This window comes from Phalacrocorax carbo, chromosome 22 (assembly GCF_963921805.1).
Source record: "Phalacrocorax carbo chromosome 22, bPhaCar2.1, whole genome shotgun sequence".
NCBI lineage: Eukaryota > Metazoa > Chordata > Aves > Suliformes > Phalacrocoracidae > Phalacrocorax > Phalacrocorax carbo.
In genome coordinates this window covers 4,169,604-4,187,311 of record NC_087534.1, presented here as the reverse complement: position 1 = coordinate 4,187,311, position 17,708 = coordinate 4,169,604, and the positions used below count along the sequence as shown (strand labels likewise).

General features: G+C 47.3%; 1 protein-coding gene across 2 annotated transcripts in view; it reads right to left on the bottom strand.

Moving 5' to 3' along the window:
• Positions 1-5,150: 5,150 nt before the first annotated feature.
• MAN1C1 (mannosidase alpha class 1C member 1) overlaps positions 5,151-17,708 on the bottom strand; it is a 69,660-nt gene continuing 57,102 nt past the window's right edge. The window contains exons 8-13 of one of the 2 annotated variants that reach the window (XM_064471436.1): positions 17,046-17,139; positions 12,876-12,991; positions 12,511-12,730; positions 10,207-10,379; positions 9,272-9,387; positions 5,151-8,595 (exon numbers count right to left, since the gene is read on the bottom strand). In XM_064471436.1, the coding sequence (XP_064327506.1) occupies positions 8,478-8,595; positions 9,272-9,387; positions 10,207-10,379; positions 12,511-12,730; positions 12,876-12,991; positions 17,046-17,139 (837 nt within the window). In that variant the 3' untranslated portion in view covers positions 5,151-8,477. Of the gene's footprint in view, positions 8,596-9,271; positions 9,388-10,206; positions 10,380-10,407; positions 11,860-12,510; positions 12,731-12,875; positions 12,992-17,045; positions 17,140-17,708 lie in introns of those variants that run through there. The other variant, XM_064471437.1, reaches the window with a different exon arrangement.

Here is a 17,708-nt window from a genome sequence, read left to right as displayed (position 1 = left end):
CCGGAGCGGGGGAGAGGGGCAGGACGGGGGCGGAGGCCCCTCTCCCCCGCCCCGGGCCCTGTAGAGACCTTCATACAGTCCCGCAGAAAAACCACCAAAATGGCTATTTTTTAAAAAAAAACACTAGGTATTAGCAGTTTCACTTGCAGTGATTTCACTGGGTTTTTAAGCAGGGATGAGAATTCGGGGGACAGGAATGACTTTGCAGCCGTGAGATGACAGCACTCCTCTGCAAGCTGACGCTGAGCCTCCTGCCACCACATCGCCATCCCCAAATTTTGAGTCATTTCTACCACCGCGGACCTTTACGACGCCCCAAACTTTCCCACCCTCCCTGCGTTCTTTGTGCCCTTCAGGTTTTTCTGCAAAGTTGTCACATTGCTCCTTTAGCAGTGGCTTGGCCAAGAGATATATATTTAGTCATTGTACTCTTTGCTCATAAATCAGTCTCCTGCCCCCGCTTACATGCAATCCTGCACCGCCACTGAAATGCCCTGATTGCTGGGGAAGATTTAGTACCATTTTCTGCTGCTGCAGGGCTAACAGCGCAGAATGTTTGATCTCTCCAAGGGTAGCAGGAAGCGTTAGCATTTAATCCTTTGAAGCCTTTGCTGTTTCCTAAGCCTGCCTAATCATTTTTGTTTTAGGTTTAAAGAGCTTTTTGGTTGGCGACGAGGAGAGCATGACCAAGCCATTAAGAGAGCAGCGGCAGCTGCATCAAGGAAGGAGGAAAAGGCTGGTAATCCTGGGCAGAGCAGGCCAGCAGCGTGTGGAGTTTTGAGCAATTCCTGGGACAAAACAGACAAAAAAAATCACACTGTGCGTTTTCTTGCAGACCACAGCAAGCAACGTTGGAGGGAGCAGGACTCAGTCGGTGAAAGCAAGGTACAGCCTTCTCCCTGGGACTTGGGCACTGTTCCTCTCTCTGCCATAGATTCCCACAAAGCCCTCGACGCTTCTCTTGCAGTGACAGTGCAAGCTTGGGCAACACAGTGGGCCAGACTGGGGAGCCCAGCAACAGAATAAACGCTGGGTTATTTGTAACTCAGATCAGCGTCGTTACATCTGCATGGCCAAGGGAGGAAGGAGAAGGTTACTTCTGCCAGCTCCACCATAGAAGAAAATATTCATGAAACTCCACCGCTGCTCTTTGCTCTCTGCCTCCCCACCCGTCATCAAGCTGGTGCTTGGGCCATGGGGAGGAGATGGGAGGAACTGAATTAACAGGTCATTGGAATAATGTCTGGGAGCAGGGACAGGTGTGAATGAGATAAGCACTCAAGTACTTTAAGCAGATGTGCTTTAAAACTTTCCAGACTCATTAAGTTGGGCAGTGAGGTGTGGAGAGCTTTTGCTTACCTCAAATAACCTGGCAAGTATCTTTAGAGCACAAAATATAACAGGACAAGATAGCTTTGAAATAGGATAAATGTACTTGGGTGCCTGGGAAACGAGCAAGAGCGAGAGGTGATAGGAGATGACAAAGCCTGCAGACACCTAGACGGAGAAGAGACCTGACAGGGTGGCTGGCAGAGCCAAAATGATACCATTTAGACGAGAAGCAGAGGCGCTCGTTTTACACCTGAACCATTTCCAGTGTCACTAGCGACTATATAAAGATGACAAACGGATGAATTATTTGATAGGAAAAAGAATGAAAGACAAAAGGTGAAATAATTCAGAGCATCTGCTGGGAACTAATCCTCCTCAAAGGAGAACAAAACCAACAACTCCTGGCTCTACACTGCTGGTTCCTGAGATTACCGATTACAGCGCTCAGGAAGAATTTTAAATATCCAGACATCTGCTGTGTGGCCTACCCAGGCACACTCGTATCAAAGGAAATCCTTGTGAAATAACAAGGAAGATTTCCACCAAGAAAACTCATGCAGCAGGAAAAACTATCCCAGATTTCCCCTTTGCCGGCAGGGAGAGAGTCTGGCTGAAAATAAGAAAAACAGTGAGAAATTGGTAGAAGGAATGAAAAGTTTGGAGTGACCTATTTTGCAGCAGAGGGATGTGTTTTCCATGTGTCAAAGTACACGCAGCAAGTCCACATTTGAGGGTGGCATGCTGTGAGAGCAGAGGAACCCTGTCCTCATGTGAACTGATGGCCCCGTTCCCATAGCTGGAAACCCTGGCCTGTTTTAAAGTCAAAGCGATCATGGGGTAATAGAAGGCGGCACTAAAATCTGAGCTGTGCATGCAAATGGAGAAAGCACCTGGAAACAGAAAGCCCCTGAGGAAGCAAGTCCCGACCAGACTGAGGTCCAAAACCATAAATCCTCTGGAAAACAGAAAGGGACACGGAGCATCCAAGTCTGGTTTCAGGTGGGGCTTTTCAAAGGGGACAAGAAAACCAGAGGTGTGTTTACTGCAGAAGAGGGGCTCGCATCCTGCTCTGGGGATGCAGTGACAAAGCTGCATGGCCACGGAAAACATACAGTTCATCCCAGAAAAAGAAGGGCCAGCAAAGGCCGCGGCATGAAATGAAGTTTGATTGAGACATTTCAAAGGAGACCGTTTAGTTGAAGAGCAAGAGCCGACGCCTACCGAATTCCCATGGGCTTGCATTCCTAACTCCCCTCGGCCTTTCCTATTCAGTAGGAAGCAGTCGAGTCTGGCGGGTCACTCACAGGCCTGACACTCACCGAACAAATGCATTTACAAAGCAGGGGAGTTTTGTTGAAAGGATTCCTAATTACAGCACGGTACCTGCGTGAGGCTCCACAGGGAATGAAGCCAAAGACCCAAACGTGATCAGAAGTAACTGCTGAAACTTTGGAACTGTTAGCACTGGGAGCCAGCGCTCGATGCATCACATCTGAAACGATCAGATAAATAGATCAGATCAAAATGTATGTGGAAAAATACTACGACCGCCAGGCTTTTGAATTCAATAACCAATTCTGCTGAAAGCCTTCCAAGGGAATTTAATAATGCCGTAAAAATGAAGTGTGGGTTACAAAAAGATGCATTTGTTTTCTGGATAGTTTTGTCTTATCTCCTGTATGGTCAGGGGACAACAGCCGGCCGTTCTACACACGATAGTTATTAGTTTTCATCTCTACCGCTAGTGCAACTTTCTTGTATCAGAACTTCATTCACAGGAAATTCCTTCTGAGCTAAAGTAGGGCCACATGTTCTGGTGGTGAAAATTAACATGGTAATCACGGCTCCTGAATCTGAATGTAACAGGAACTGGGAAATAACCCAGGCTGGTCTCATTTCCTGGTAAGGTGACGCAAAAATAGGAAAAAGCCATCACAAATCACAACAGAACTCCCACTGGCGTCCCACATGACTGAGACCGAAAGGCAGGAAAGCAGCTCAAAGACACACATGTTCCCTGTTCCTTTCCACTGAACATTTAAAACCAAACCTCTGGTTCAAATGTAACACCCCACTTATTTATCTGCTCAAAGTACGAAAACAAAGGGGTTCCCATCTGGACGAATGCCAGAAGTCCCGCCAGCCCCAGCTAGCAGGAAGGATACAGGGCGGGTGTGAGACAGGAGGGGTGAAATCCCAGAGCCTGCTTCCGCACACAGAGCTGCCAGAGACAAGGGCTCTGCTCGAGCGACAGCATCCAGCCAAGGCTCGAGGTGTTCTGAGGAGCTAGGAAGGAGCAGAGACTTTCAAGACACCAGCGGGGCAAACATTTCTGTTACCTGCGTCGCCGTAGGACAGCAAAATCCCAGCCGTGGATCAGAGCCAGGCCTTGGAACAAAGCTGATCCTTGGAACAAATCTTTACTCCTGCTAAACATGTGCATGCTTAACTTGATGCCTGTGATTAATCCACTGGCCTCAGGGATTTAACTGTGGGTATCTGTGAGCACAGGCAGTATTTGCAGAACTGTTTGCAGAACTGGGGTCTGTGAGAATGGAAATTTTCGAGCATGGCTTTTTGCAACAAAAAGGTTTCGTCGTGGCTGGTGCTGAGCTCCATGCGAGTGTCTTGGGTAACAAACTTAGCAATAAGCTTTACCTCGTCAGGCATGCTGGACAAGTAAAAAACCTCCCTGTTAGTGATGCAGGCACGGAGCTGCAGGAAAGCAGCGGCTCTCCTCTAGAATGGTATGTGACTTCACTAATACTGTCCTTGCTCACGTGTGTGGAAGAGAAAACAAGAGCAGAGTTTTAGTGTAACACCAAGGATCTATTTCTAAAGGAAACTAGAACCATGCTATTTATTTTGGGGGTTTAAATTCTGCCCGGCAAAGTGTTCTTCTGAGTTACTCCAAGAGCAGGACATTTTTATTTATGGAATTCCCTTAATCCGTTATAAAAATCCTCTGAGCTAAACCAGCTTCCTGGTATCCAAATCTCCTGGATAACACAACTCACTCCCAAGATGTTTATTTACCAACAGCCACTCCTCTAGGCCAAGCTTACCAGCCCGTATCTTTATCCCTGGGATAATGCTAAGTCCCCGTCTGACAACCTTATTTCTTTTGGGGAATTACAAAGGCATGAATTTAGAAACACATTTTTTGTTTTCACAACTTGCTCAAAGCAACTTTACCTTCCCAAGTTGCTGAACGAGCCAGTTATCAAGAGAACGTCACAAGAACGAACCAAATGTTCCATCACCGAGGGCCACGCGGCTTTGTAGTGCCCAGAGGAAGGGCTGCTGGGAGAAAGGCTGCGGATGCCAGACCCGGCCCTTGGGGCAAGAACTGTTAAGCAGGTCCTCAGAGTGCCAGGGTCAGAACACGAGTGGTGTGTGAACATCTCTGCACAGGCATCCTGCTTGGAGTCACAGAGGACACACCGGCTGCACTGCTAGTTCAGTGGCCGGATTCATGGAATAATCTGCCTTCAATTTTTTCCTTTCTTTTTCTTGTTACTTCATTCCAGAAACAATGTACACCAAAGAGCAAACCTGGCTGGGGATCATTTATTTTTCACTAGAAGAATAAGATGTTTAGCAGAACTCCTGCTAACCCGTATCAGGTGGTGAACAAGCAATTTAAGGGAGCTGGTGCAGATGGGAATTGCTGTCCATACTCTGGCTAGATTACTCTGGAAATCAACATCTATTGTGAAATATTCTTGAAATCAACCAGTATTGTCACCTAGTTATTCCAAGCATGATGTAACAGGTCTTTGACAGATGGCTTTAAAGAGGATCAACCCAAACATGCATTTTATTTTACAAGACTTTTATTCTGTTTCACAGATTTGACTATTACAGCAGTGAAATTATTACAAGTGACTCATAACATTTAGTTCCAAACAAAAGTAGAAAACCACAGAAATTATAAAGGAAAGTTAAATGAGAAGTGATGTGCGGTAAATGTGTTTTAAGAGCACAGAAAAAGTATATAAAAATACATTAGGATCAAGAATTTTGCAGACAGGCTTTGATTTAGTTACAGTTTTGACACCACGATCACAGAATCACAGAATGGCTGACGTTGGCAGGGACCTCTGGAGGTCATCTGGTCCAACCCCCTGCTCAAGCAAGGCCTCTCAGAGCCGGCTGCCCAGGACTGCGTCCCAGTGGCGTTTGAAAATCTCCAAGGATGGAGATGCCACAGCCTCCCTGGGCAACCTGTGCCAGTGCTCAGGTCACCCTCAGAGTAAAAAATTGTTTCCTCGTGTTCAGAGGGACCCTCCTGTGTTTCAGTTTGTGCCCACTGTCACTGGGCACCACTGGAAAAAGCCCGGCTCTGTCCTCTTTGCACCCTCCCTTCAAGTATTTATATACATTAATAAGATCCCCCTGAGCCTTCTCTAGGCTAAACAGTCCCAGCTCTTGCAGCCTTTCCTCACAGGAGAGATGTTCCAGTCCCTTAATGATCTTTGTGGCCCTTCATTGGGCTCTCTCCAGTATGTCCGCATCTCTCTTGTACTGGGGAGCCCAGAACTGGACACAGTACTCAGGTGTGGCCTCACCAGTGCTGAGCAGAGGAGAGGGATCACCTCCCTCGCCCTGCTGGCAATGCTCTGTCTAATGCAGCCCAGGATGCCATTTGCCTCCTTTGCAGCAGGGGCCCATTGCTGGCTCATGGTCACTTTGGTGTCCATGGGACCCCTAGGTCCTTTTCTGCCGAGCTGCTTTCCAGCTGGGTGCCCCAGCACATACTGGTCCATGGGGTTGTTCCTTCCCAGGTGCAGACCTTTGCACTTCTGCTTGTTGAACTCCATTAGGTTCCTATCAGCCTACTTCTCTAGCCTGTTGAGGTCCCTCTGGATGGTGGCACGACCCTCTGGCGTTTCAGCCACCCCTCCTAGTTTTGTGCCATCAGCAAACTTGGTGAGGGTATGCTCTGCCCCATCACCCAGATAATTAATGAGGATGTTAAACAGGACTGGACCCAGTATTGACCCTGGGGCACACCGCTTGTTACTGGCCTCTAACAGGACCTCTGTGCTCAACCATTCAGCCAGTTTTCAACCCCCCTCACCGTCTGCTCATCCGCCTCATACAACAACAGCTTGTCTACAAAGATCTTACGGGATACAGTGTCAAAGGCCTTCCTGAAGTCCAGATAGACAATATCTGCTGCTATCCCCTCATCTACCAGGCCAGTCATTCCATCACAGAAGTTTATCAAGTTGGTCAAGCATGACTTCCCCTTGGTGAGGCCAAGCTGGCTACTCCTGAAGAAATTTTTGTTGTTCATGTGCCTGGAAATGGTTTCCAGGATGAGCTGCTCTATCACCTTCCCAGCCCTTGAGGTGAGGCTTATGAGCCTATGGTTTTCTGCGTCCTCCTTCTTGAAGATTGGAGTGACATTTGCTTTCCTCCAGTGTCTGGGCACTTCTCTGAGTTGCCATGATCGATCAAAGATTATTGAGAGTGGCCTTGCACAGACATCTGCCAGCTCCCTCAGCACTTGTGGGTGCGTCCCTTCAGGGCCCATGGACGTAGGTACATCCAGTTTGCTTAAGTAGTCCCTGACCTGATCGTCTTCCACCAAGGGTACATCGTCTGTGCTCCAGCCTTTCCTCCTGGTCTCTGGAACCTGGGATTCCTCAAGGCCAATCTTGCTAGTAAAGACTGAGACAGAGGCGGCATTTGGTATTTCAACCTTCTCCATGTCCTGTGTAACCTGTCTCGTTGAGCAGTAGGACCACGTTTTCCTAGCCTCCCTTTTGTCACCTATCTTCTTATAAAAGCCCTTCTTGTTGTCTTTGACATTCCTGGCTGAATTCAATTCCATCTGGGCTTTAGCATTCCTAGCGACAGCCCTGGATGCTCAGACAATGTTTCTGTAGTCCTCCCAGGCTTTAACCCTCTGTATGCTCCTCTTTTTTGTGTTTGAGTTTGACTAGGAGTTCTCTGTTCATCCACATGGGCCTCCTGGCATTTTTGCCTGACTTCCTGCTCATTGGAATGGAACTCTCTTGAGCTTGGAGGACATGATTCTTGAATATTAACTGGCTTTCTCAGGCCCCTCTTCCCTCCAGGGACTGATCCCACAGGACTCTTCCATGCAGATCTTTGAAGAAGCCGAAGTCTGCTCTCCAGAAGGCCAGGGTTGTGAGCTTGTTTTTCACCCTCCTTTCTGCCCTCAGGATCCTGAATTCCACCATCTCACAGTTGCTGCAGCCCTTTGGCTGCCTTTGATCTTACATCCCCAAGGAGCCCCTGCTTGTTGGTGAGTATAAGGTCCAGCAGAGCACCCCTCTTTGTTGGGTCCTCTGTCACTTGGAGGAAGAAGTTATCATCAATCCACTCAAGGAACCTCCTGGATTGCTTAGGTCCTGCTGCGTTGTCCCTCCAGCAGGTATCAGGGTGGTTAAAGTGCCCCATGAGGACCAAGGCCTGCAAATTCAAACTTGAGGCTGCTCCTAGCTATCTGTGGAGGACCCGATCCTCTTGTTCTTCCTGGTCAGGTGGCCTAAGGCAGGCACCCACTATAAGGTCACCTTTACCTGTCCTGTCTGTAATCCTAACCCATAAGCTCTCAGTCAGCTCCTCATCCATCCCCAGGCAGAGCTCCGTGCACTCCAGCTGCCCCCTCACATAAGGACAACTCCCCTTCCTCCTTATCCTCTCCTGTCCTTCCTAAAGAGCCCAGAAACCCTACACCTAGAAAGCACAGTATATTGAAAACTGTTAATTAGAACGGTGATAAATCCAAGAGTATATAAAAGGCAAAAATGAAACAGAAAAACAAAAGGAGGGTGTATGTGTGAAGTCTATTTTATGGCAAACTTCCAGTCCTTTGGCCACTATAAAGCAAAGTCAGTGGATTTCATATAAATTCTCTGTATAAAGGAATGTCTATGAACTGTGTACAATATGGCCCAGAATAAACATCTCATTATCAGGCTAATAGAGCTCCTCACAGAGGAAAAGAAGGTGCTTACGTCATGATTTCATCTTCCCAATATAATACTGTCCGGAATTGGACTAGTGCCCCAAAATACCATTTTAGGAACAACACGAATTCCTTTAATGGAAAGGAAATGCAGTACCCCGCCGACGCTGCAGAAGCAGGGCGCTGGGCAATGGCCTCGCTACTGCACGCTTGCTTTAAAGTTCGTGTGGTTGACTGGCAGGGGGTGAGCCTCTGTGTTGAACACCCAGTCATCCAGGGACAGCACGTCATCTTCACAGAACAGAAGATAGAGGTACCTGGAGCCATAAGGCAAGGGTGGGCGGGAAGAAGATGGACACAAAGGGAGATTAAAGGAAACTCAGGTGGGACTCCAAGCACGCACAAGCAAGCACTGTCAGCAGGACTGTGATGGGGGCTGCCATTGGCCTCAGCTGCCACAGTTTATGGTGACATATTTCCCGACTCCCTGCCTCACTCCCCTGCTGGAAACCACCACCCCTGGTGCAAAGGTGGGAAAATGGGATGCGTATTTGCGCTCAGCCACCCCACAAACGTTAGCTCACACTACCGGTAAAGGCAGACCTGCACCAAGTGGCAGCAAATTCAGGCCATAGTCATGCTTCATCTGTGTGCAGGACATTAAGCTGGCAGAGGAGACAGCTGTCTCTTAAACCATCAGAGCTAAATCCAAGGGAGCTCAGCTGTCAGAACCTCCCACTCAGAGCAGCTCTAAATCAGACGAAGAGTCCTTTAAATCCAGCACATGAGCAGTATCCCCGAGAGTGCCAACGACAGCAGTGGTTCTACAGGAGGAAACTACCAAAGCTTTGCAGTACCCATAGCCTTGCCCAGTTTTCCCCACAGAGGATAAGACTTCCCCCCCTTATTATTAGAGCCTTATTAAGCAGACAAGAGTGTTGATGCTGCAGGATTTATGCTACTCTGAAAGGCCTCTGCGATAACTAGACTTACTTCAGAGTCTCTGCGAGGAAAAAACTCTGTTGCATGTTGTCATGGGTTGGGGTTGTGGTGTAAACATCTCGGATGCCAGAAAAACCAGCTTCGACTCTACAATGTTTTTCCAGGGCCTGAGAAAGGAAAAGAAATCTCAGTAACACACAATAGCATGGATAAACTCATTAATCATCATCAGTTGCATTACAAGTCAGGTTTACAAATCAAATTCCAGGTTTATAGTAGCCTCTGTCTCTCACTGAAGAGTGGGGTGATTACTACAGACTCTGGGAATGAAGCTAGTTCTAATGAAATAGCAAGAGAAACGTAAACCGCCTAAGTTTGTTGATTGATTGAACCTGGTGTTACACACATAGCAAAAACAGATCTCAAGTGGCAAGTCTGGCTGTTTGCAGAGCCTCTTTTCCAGGGCAGTAGACAAATGACGGCTCTGCTACTGAAACGCAGCCCCTGCTACGATGCAGGGCAGCAGCCAACGGCCTATTGCATGAGCTAGATGAAGTGAGTGAATTTCTGGCTGGGAGGTCTTTGTGGGAAGAAGACAAGACAAAGGGCAAAGGCAGGTTTGCTGATTTTCCCTGGCCAACTATGAACCAGTAGTTCTGAGCAGTCCAGATACTTCAAATAGAAGGTTGACTCCTTTTTGCAAAGGGCTGTTACATTAATAGCAGGTTTCACTGTCTGCAGCACTCCTCTTCATAAACCTCCACTGTTTTGATTGACTGACGGATTTTAGCGAAGCCCAAAAGGGAGAAGAAAACATTCACAATGATCAGAGACACCACACTAAATTGAACTATTCTATGTATTTCTGCCCTATGGCTAATTTGTCTTAGTATGTAACACAATTTAAATAATTTCTGCTCTTTTTATTGACTGAAAGAAAGATTTTTGTAAGAATCCAGCAGCCTGTAAGAGTTTTCCAACTGTACCTTCACAACCTCCCAGCCCCACTGCCTGTACTTGGGATTGTGTGTCAGCCGCCACATGTACATGTAGCTTTCTACCACTTCTGGGCGTAGGATGTAGTAGCGCTCGCTGAGTCTGGTTGCCATGGCTTCAGTTCCAGCATCAAAACGAAAGGCTTCGGGGCCGAGTTTGGTATCTAGACAAAATCACAGACGTGCAACGATCAGTTTGAGGAGAAAACAGACCATCCAGGTGCTTTTACGCTGCTCAGGCTGCCAACATTTAACTATGGCTTGCGTGAGGTCAGATGAGCAGATCAGTTCAGGCCTGTGTGTCAGACCAACCTCACAGCTAATGTCAAAACAGGGGCAACTCCACAGAGTGCATGAGCTGTACTCACTGCCCCTCCAGGCGCTGCTCGTTCTATGGTATGTCTGGGTACTACCCAGGAGAGGATAAAGTGTTTCTGAGGGTGGATACAACTGACAAAACACAGACTTGGACCAGATTTGAGCGTGGAGAGGGCAGGTACAAATTCCCACCATGTCCTAGCACTTTTGCTGGGCTGGTATTTTAGGAATTGTGCTGCCCCTGACCCTGAAAGCAGAGTTCGTCACTGAAGACAAACTCAGAACCCAGATGAGAAAGAAAAGAGAGGCAGATCCTATCCTAAAGTCTCAAAGAGAAAACACATTCCAAGGAAAGTCTAGCCATGCAGCCGACCCTGCCATTGCAGAGATATTGATACACCGCTCCCAGGCAGGGGGTTTCTTTCACAATTATCAGTCCACCAGGCTGAGCCATTTTGCCTGCACTGCGGCAGGGAGGCTGTAGGAAGTGGTACCTGGCACCTGCAATCACTTCTTCTGCCTTTCTTCCTGGTCCACTAGCAGCCTCTTTGAAAAGAAGACATCAGGGGAAGGCTTAATCAATTTCACTGGTATTTTATGAATAAAACATTAGTAAGAGTACCTTGGTCTTTTTGACTGTCCCTTACATGAGAATCTTAATCTCTTGCAAGCACTAGCCAGCACTCACATCCCTACTTTCAACACCAACCCTCTCCCTGTTCAAAAAACAGGGAAACTGAGCACAGAGGTTGCTTATGATCATGCCACAAGGTTTCTCTTGCTGTACCCATGTGTCTGCCACTCCCTGTATTTCAGGGAGTCATTTTATTTCTCCAACTATTTTGCACACCTTCCCCGGGCCCGTCTGTCTGCGTGGGGACCCAACAGTGTTCGGTAGTTGGACCATCTGGTGGGAGCCAGGGTGACATGCACAGACACTCTCTGCAAAACAATGAGCTTGTTGAAATGACAGCACCATAACCTGTGTGGGCAAGCTTGCTACTGTCCTCTCTGTGCTGATGGATATTGCTGAAGGTGAAAATTGGCTCCAGGCGCTCACAACCAGAGGGTTATTAGTTCGGTTATTATTTCAGTTCTGTAAGTGCTAAGGGGAAAAAAGGAGTTATTTGCAAACATCATTTCATGTTAGCTTGAAGTTTATTGGGCAAACATGCTGGACACAGCTGCCAACATGAGCTTGCTGATGTGGTGAAGGCGTGAAACAATCTTTGGGACCAGTAGTTCAGACAGACCTGTGCTTGACGAGGTCCTGGAAAGCAGACTGCTGCTTCGCTGCCTGCAGTCTCAGAAGAGCTACAGAGATGCCTACAAAGAAAGGAGTGGTGTCCAAAGCAAGCTCATCTTGCTGAAAGCCCTGCAGGCAGAGAACTAACCCTGTCCCTCATTCATCACCAGCCACTGCTCTCCAAAGCACTGATAAGCACACCGGGTGGTGAAACTAATTTTACTGGACTTGTGAAATAGAAAGACTTAGCCAGCCTCTGCTTAGATGGCCAGGAGAGGCTCAGTAACTTCATTTTTTTGGTTCCTACCAGCAGCTGCAGGTCTCCAAGACTCTCCTGCTGGGCTTCTCAGCTGCTCTGCTACATATAGTGGGACACCCTGCAATTAATCTGTTAATCTCCCCTGCTTGTCTGCAAAGTGATGTGAAAGGACAGACTCAAACTATAGCCTTGTTGGGAGAAGGCTAGCTCTGCGACTGGGAGGCAGGATTCAGCTCTGGGTTCATTTCCCAACTCTGCCACAGGAGCTCACATCTGCCTGTCCCTCTGCTCCAGCTGTCTGCTATGTAAAACATAGCGCTTTCTCATCTAGATACCCCAGAAAAGACATGTGAAAAGCATACACAGGAATACAGATGCTGCTGAAGCACAAAAAACCCCACTGCAAACCTCTGCCACTCAGCGGAGTCTCCTAAGGCTGTAAGCTGTCCCTTACTAACATTTTCTAGTTTACCTGAGCGTGCATAAGACTCGTGACATGTGTTTGTTATTTCTGCAGCAAGGTCCACGTAATGTTGCTTCCTCTCTTCTCCAGCGTGGTCAGCTCCAAGTGCTATCATGCCCCCAGAGAAGCAAGCCAAGTGGCCCATTTTGTGATCCAGGATGCCACCCCTCCATTCAGCAATGTAGGTCAATCCTCCAGCAGACTTTTTGACCAAATGCTTTTCTATTGCCTAAAGGGACAAAAATCAGGATTTCAGGACGCTTAGTGGACAGCGTGAGGACCAAGGAAACCCAAAGATCTAAGACATTTTTGCCTGAAACATTCTGATGAACAATGTCCCGCACAAAAAATACAGAGCAGCAACTGCTCCTTACCTCTAGTGCATCGTCATACATCTTTTTAGCCTCAGAGTCTTTCTTGTCTGACATCAGCCAAGATTTGATGAGATATTCATAAAAGCTGTCCCCAAGCCCCCCAATGGAGACATGGTCTGTAGTGGGAAAGCCAGAAAAGAATTTCAGGTTCATGATATACAATGAGCAGTTGCTTCACAAAGAGCAAACAACCATGTCCTATTTAATGCCCTTGTTCTCTCCTTCCTCTTTCCAGTTTCCTGGGGAGAGCTTGCAGCATTTCTTTTTCAAAAAGGAAGAAAGGTGGAAAGTGCAATCAGAAGAAAAATGTTCTGTCACTTTACAAAGCATTAGTATCCTTTACCAAAACTATTCAGACATCTTATTTTGCAACAGTTATTTATACTGCAACTTGAAGATGCTTCCTGTTTATGAAGCAATCATCATAAATCCCAGCCTCATAAACCAAAAGCAATGGCAGGTATTGATAGATCTCTGCCTATATGAAGCCACTGGGTGCTGCCTCCCTGCCTCAGGAAAGGGAGAATCCACGTTGGATCACACAGAGCTGCCAGCAAGGGGCTGCTGTAGGGACCTCTCGATCGTGCCATTTGTATTCCTGGCTCACAGTGGGACTCTGTGTCTTGGGGAAGGCTGGGGTTGCTGGCATATTAAAATGATAACGTCAGGTACAAGGATGCACACTGAATATTTTCTTCTGCAGAAATCGGATTTTCAAGGCTATCTGTTCGCAGTACGCAATGCTATGACCTTAGTGGAGAGGAGGATGCTAAAAAATTGCACTGCGAAATGGGCATGACAGCTGCAGGCTTCTGCCTGGGGGGAACTGCTGGATGGATTTATATGTTTAAACTATACCACAGGGGGAAAAGCAGCATTCATTCTTTCAAGCAGCAAAGTACTCCCCTTTTTAGAACAGCAAGACAAATTACCCACCATGGACTGAACCATCCCTGTTAATTAAGTGTCCACCTCTGCATCTGCATGTGTCCCCATTTCAAACCTAAGCAGGGTTTTCGGACTTAGCTGTTCAGATTTTTATTTTCCCTTTCACTGTAGAAAGTCCTGAGGCTTATTCTAAATGCTAAATCCTACCAACAGAAGAGATCAACAGCCATGCATTTTCCTGACCTGAAGAGCAAATATCCCTGATACAGTGTGTCCAATGATCCACGGAATAATCCATAGCAAAACAATGAGATTAGACACATGAATTCGGGGGAAAAAAAAAGAGGACAGACTATTAGCAAACACTGGCTGCACAGCCTGTCTTTAAAGAGAAGCTCTGTGATCCTAAGTGTGTCATTCATAAAATCACCAAAGCAGGAGCTCTGGTACATAATTGCTTTCCATATGGCATCAGCTTTGCCAGCATTTGCCTCCTAGGCACTTTGCATAAACAAATCTCTTATTTCAGCAGGGGACCGTGCTTTAATTTTCTAAAGGTAACAACTGCACTCAGAAGAGGTACAGCACTGCCTCTTCATTTAGAAGATCTGCTCATTCAGCCAGGTCAAAGATACACCTTTTAAGAAAATCACAGCAATTCCAAGAAAAACAGCTTCCCGCAAAGAGCTTAATGACAAGACAGAAAATGAGAGCCTGGCACCTACAGGGAACATCTCTGTGGCAGGCTGCAGCTGCCTCCCTATTTTGGTCCTAATCTATTTCTCACCAGCAGCACTGGAGATGCAGAAGAGGCTGATCAGCCTTTTCCCCTCACTGGAATACGGACTCAGATCACAAGGTCACATTATGAACAACTGTCACAAATAGCCTGTGCCATGAGTCGCCCTCATGATATGAAAGTCTAGGAGAGATGTTATCTCTAGTCCTTTTGCATAAATCAGCCTATCCCAGAACAAGTAATCAGAGGCTACATTTAATAAGCTCCAAGAACCAGCAACAGGCTCCTCTATATGTCAGCAAGGGGTGGGAGCAGGTCAGTACAATGAAGTAAAATTTGCAGGCATAAATAGAATTAAAGTAGTGGCAGAAGAGATGAATACTGAGCACGAAGCCGAGCATTTTAACCATCTGAATTAAGAGCACAGCTCTTCAGTTTTCCAAAGATTCTATAACGATTGGTTATGGCAACAGACAGGCACTTCTCCTCCTCTCAGCACCAATGAATAGGCAGAATTAATGCTTGTGTTTGGGAAAATGTGCAGTGTGGCTGCCAGTTGGGAATAACCTAAAGAAAATGGCATCTCAGGGGTGCGGTAGGGGATGGGAGATGAGCTTTCCAAGTGGAACATATTGCATCGGCTCTGCAGAGACGAATGTGGAAGGGAAGCTGAACTGCTCACAGAGGGATTGGATAACTTTGAAGATCAATTAACGGGACAAACACAGAAGACTATCTTTTTTCCTCATGGCACCAAAGGACACCTCTGGTTTAATGGGACAACTGCAACCATCAAAGATGCTTTGTTGGGACACCTTTCAAGCCAAGCCCTGTCAGTCACCTTTAGAGGTGTTGATGTGGCAGTCAAAGGTCAGGGATTACTCACACCTAGTGCTCTCTCACTGTCTCAGATGATGGCAGCCATGCAACTGCCTCTCCGTTACAGTCAGTGCTATTAATACAGTAGTTAGAAAGGTCTGGGGTGATCTAGCAGAGCAAACAGTGCAACGAGACGTGGGGGCACCAGGTAATGCAATCACAGAATCATGGGGTTGGAAGGGCCCTCTGGAGATCACCCCGTCCCACCCCCTGCTGGAGCAGGCACACCCAGAGCAGGGGGCACAGGACAGCATCCAGGCGGGGGGTGAATGTCTCCAGGGAAGGGACCCCACAGCCTCTCTGGGCAGCCTGTGCCCCTGCTCTGGCACCCGCACAGGGAAGAACTTTTCAGGTGGAACTTCCCATGTTCCAACTTGTGCCCATCACCCCTTGGCCTGTCGTTGGGCACCACTGAAAACCTGACGCCCACCCTTCAGATATTTATAAGCACTGATAAGATCCCCCCTCAGCCTTCTCTTCTCCAGGCTGAACAGACCCAGGTCTCTCAGCCTTTCCTCATAAGGGAGATGCTCCAGTCCCCTGAGCATCTTTGTAGCTGGTCTCTCCAGCTGGACTCTCTCCAGTAGCTCCCTGGTTTCTTGAACTGGGGGGCCCAGAACTGGAAGCTGTACTCCAATGACTCAAAGAAAACTGCTTAAACAATATAAATGTAATCCACTGTCAGGTTAAAACCAGCTTCTGCAAAAAGAGACTCTTCTTTCCTTTGACAGAGAAACATGAAATCCAGCAACTCTCCCTTGCCGAAACAAGCAAATCCTTAACAGAGCGGAAAGTTGAGGTCAGAGACCTGGGGCACAGCAGCAGAAGTAACCTCTCACACTCCTACCAGAGGGCAAGCTTCTGCCCTTTGGTGGCACAAAGAGAGGGGTACAGTCTCTTCTCTGGGTAAGGAAGGGCTGCATGTGTAAAGCAGGAAAGTAAATAATCTTCCCTGGATAAACCATTTCTAATATTTCCTTGCTCTTTTCAAGCCCTTTCCTAGTTATTGCTCCTCTTTCGCATCAGAGCAGTATCTATTTAATGCCCATGTCTTCAGTGCTGGCCAGTACTGGGCTCCCAACAAGAGAAAAGAATATGTACTTGTCTCACCCTACTTGCATAAAATTGCACTATGCAGAGGCACCACGGTGACAGGTACACGAGTGCACACAAGAGAACGCATCCCTAGATCCTAGACCTAGGATCTGAGACTCTGTAAGCCCTCTGCCTGTCCAGGTGGTTCCTTACTTGCTGCAGCACACTCAGGAAGTAAATCTCATAGCGCTTCTGCTCACAGCCTTCATGTCCAACTCCCAAGGAGGTCTGTGGGCTATGTGATGACTGCAGGATGAGGTCTTAAAGAGATGTGCTGATTTCTAATATCTGTGTGATGAACCATGTACCATTATCCTCCCCTGTGCCAGAGAGGCCCTAATTCTCTCTGGAGGTGAGACGCTCAGCTGGAAACAAGGGTGATGGAATAAGTGTACAATTACTATATTGCATCTTACAAATTGGGTTGCATTATCTAATCACATGTATAACAGGCTGCCTGACAAGACATTTCCTTGGCTTGCTGCTCTGACAGTTGCTATTGCTTCCTAAAGAATAATGGAAAGACTGAAATGCTCCAGGCAGGACTCTGAACACAGAGTGATACCTACGCTGCACCCAGTTCCCTGTCACCGGGCTGAGAAAGTTGGGATAAAGGCCCTGTGGCTTCTCAATTCTGTTCAGGACTTTGCGGATGTTCATCACCTAGGAGAGATGAGAGACAAGAACTGTGTTACTTCTCTGCTAAAAAAGCCGACGGTTTTGCACTGTCACCGAGAATTCTGAATTCATCAGTGCTGCTCCCTGGCTGAACAAGCACAGCAGCCTGTAACGCTGTGAATCATCATGCAAGCAGAACCCAATGACACGGCTCTCCGGTGAGAGGGCAGTTACGGAGAAACTTTTCTGCTGGACTCCTCAGCATAATCTTTATCTAGCTCTGTGGGATTTTAAAAATTATTCTAAAAATCCTGCAAGGCCCCAGTTCAGCAAGCGGTGGAAGCAGTTTGCTAACAGTGGTCCAGAAGCAATCCTGAGGATTTGGGATCTGGGTGGAAATGTGTGAGATGCAGAGGGTGATTTTTTCCATGATCCAAAGGGAAAGGAGTGGCAGGGGTGAGTGACTTACATAGTACTTAAATTCACTATGCAGTCACTTAATATGACGAATTGGGGCCTTTAATTTCAACAACAGACAGCTCCTTTAACATGCCACACCAGCTGTACTTATTCTCTAAAGCCTCCCTTGGTTTCACCCCCATTACATCCAACAG